This window comes from Acanthisitta chloris, unplaced genomic scaffold (genome assembly GCF_000695815.1).
Source record: "Acanthisitta chloris isolate BGI_N310 unplaced genomic scaffold, ASM69581v1 scaffold4632, whole genome shotgun sequence".
Taxonomy (NCBI): Eukaryota; Metazoa; Chordata; class Aves; order Passeriformes; family Acanthisittidae; genus Acanthisitta; species Acanthisitta chloris.
In genome coordinates this window covers 24,724-26,523 of record NW_008659877.1, presented here as the reverse complement: position 1 = coordinate 26,523, position 1,800 = coordinate 24,724, and the positions used below count along the sequence as shown (strand labels likewise).

The window sequence follows — 1,800 nt, the reverse complement described above, 5'->3', positions numbered from 1 at the left end:
AGCCTACTAATGAGGCAACAACTTCTACAGCTAGACTGGAGAGATCTAGTCATCACCTGTTAGAAACCAATATGCAAAGGCTTGGAAATTTATTTTCATCATCCACAATCTACTGCAGGGAATATGAATAAACTCCAGCTGTTCTTCAGGATGACAGAGGGCATCAGACTAGAAATCTAACAATTCCAGACACAGACATGTTGTTAAAGTGGTATTTCTGAAGCCTTGGAAGCAGATGAACAAGCTTCCATCTCTGTCAGCAGTTCTGAGGACAAGGTCTTAGTGCATTGAAGGATCTTCGTTTACATTTCCTCAAGGCTCCTCTTGATAGCTTCTTGCAATTCTGCATCTTGCTCTGTATAAACAACAAAAAAAACAAACCCAGATTGTAATTTTGAACTGTGGTTGATAAGGTAGTTGTGTTTGTAACTAGTTAATGTCACTACATAAAGCAACAAACGATTTCTGTGGGCAATGTCAGTAGGCTACAAAAAATCCAGAGAAATAGAAGAAAATATCTTCCCTCTTTCTGTTTGATGCTATCTTTTCAACACTTCAAAACATGAAAACCACCTCTACAGCTTTCCACTACATTAATGAGGAGCAATGATTACTTTAAGAGCAACTATGGATCTAATGATCAAAATAAAATCAAGATCAGAACCCATATGTATGCACCAAGTATTCCCATACCTACATTCTAACTTGGCACCACCATTGTTACTCTTACTAGGTAGGTCAGACCAGTAGAGAAATCCATTATCCACAGTAAGACCAGTCCAGGTAAGGACTGCAACATTTCTGATGGTGGGGAGGAAGACCCACCTCATTGCACTCCTCTGACTTGTTAACAACCTCTCAAACAGCTTTGATGATACTCAAAAAAGAAACTCTGATTTGGCATTACATATAGATAGTTTTGGGCACTGATTATTTGGTGTCAGTGGATTAAATATGGTAAGTTAGACAAGATTTGTATGTACAGCAAATATTAGCATCAGTAGTATAGCTGGAAAAATAAAAACAGCTTTCAGACACACTTGTTCTTGAATTATTCATCTTCTGCTTTAGGAGGACACAAGCACACCCTACAAAAAACCCAACTGTCTGTTCTTATGACAAAGGAAACAGAATTTTAAAACTTGAATTATTGTTGGACTGTTTTATTCAAGGCCAAGATTTGGAACAGTATCCATGGTTGAGCAGCAGATCCCAGAGAGTTGTGATCAGTGGCACAGACTCTAGTTGGAGAACTGTCACTAGTGGTGTTCCCCAGGGTTCTATACTGGGCCTAGTTTTGTTCAAGTTGTTCATCAATGACTTGGACAAGGGGACAGAATTGCCTTCTCATCAAGTCTGCTGATAATACAAAACTGGGAGGAGTGGTGATAGCTCAGAACTGTGCTGCCCTTCAGGAGGACCTCGACAGGTTAGAGAGATGGATAGAGCAGAACCAACTGAGATTCAACGAGGGCAAGTGCAGGTCCTACCCCTGGGGAGGAATAACCCCAAGCACCAGCACAGGTTGGCACTGACCTGCTGGAGAGCAGCTCTGAGGAGAAGGACCTGGGGGTGCTGGTGGACAACAGGCTGGCCATGGGTCACCGTGTGTCCTGGGGGTGCTGGTGGACAACAGGCTGGCCATGGGTCACCGTGTGTCCTGGGGGTGCTGGTGGACAACAGGCTGGCCATGGGTCACCGTGTGTCCTGGGGGTGCGGGGGACAACAGGCTGTCCATGGGGCACAGTGTGTCCCTGAGGTGCTGGGGACAACAGGCTGTCCATGGGTCACAGTGTGTCC

At 44.1% G+C, this 1,800-nt stretch overlaps 1 protein-coding gene across 1 annotated transcript in view; it reads right to left on the bottom strand.

The window, feature by feature from the left end:
• Window positions 1-212: 212 nt before the first annotated feature.
• ZNF451 (zinc finger protein 451) overlaps window positions 213-1,800 on the bottom strand; it is a gene marked incomplete at its 5' end in the record, with an annotated part of 26,065 nt that continues 24,477 nt past the window's right edge. The window contains one exon of the mRNA XM_009069575.1: window positions 213-355. Coding sequence (XP_009067823.1) covers window positions 303-355 — 53 coding nt within the window. The remainder of the gene's footprint in view (window positions 356-1,800) is intronic.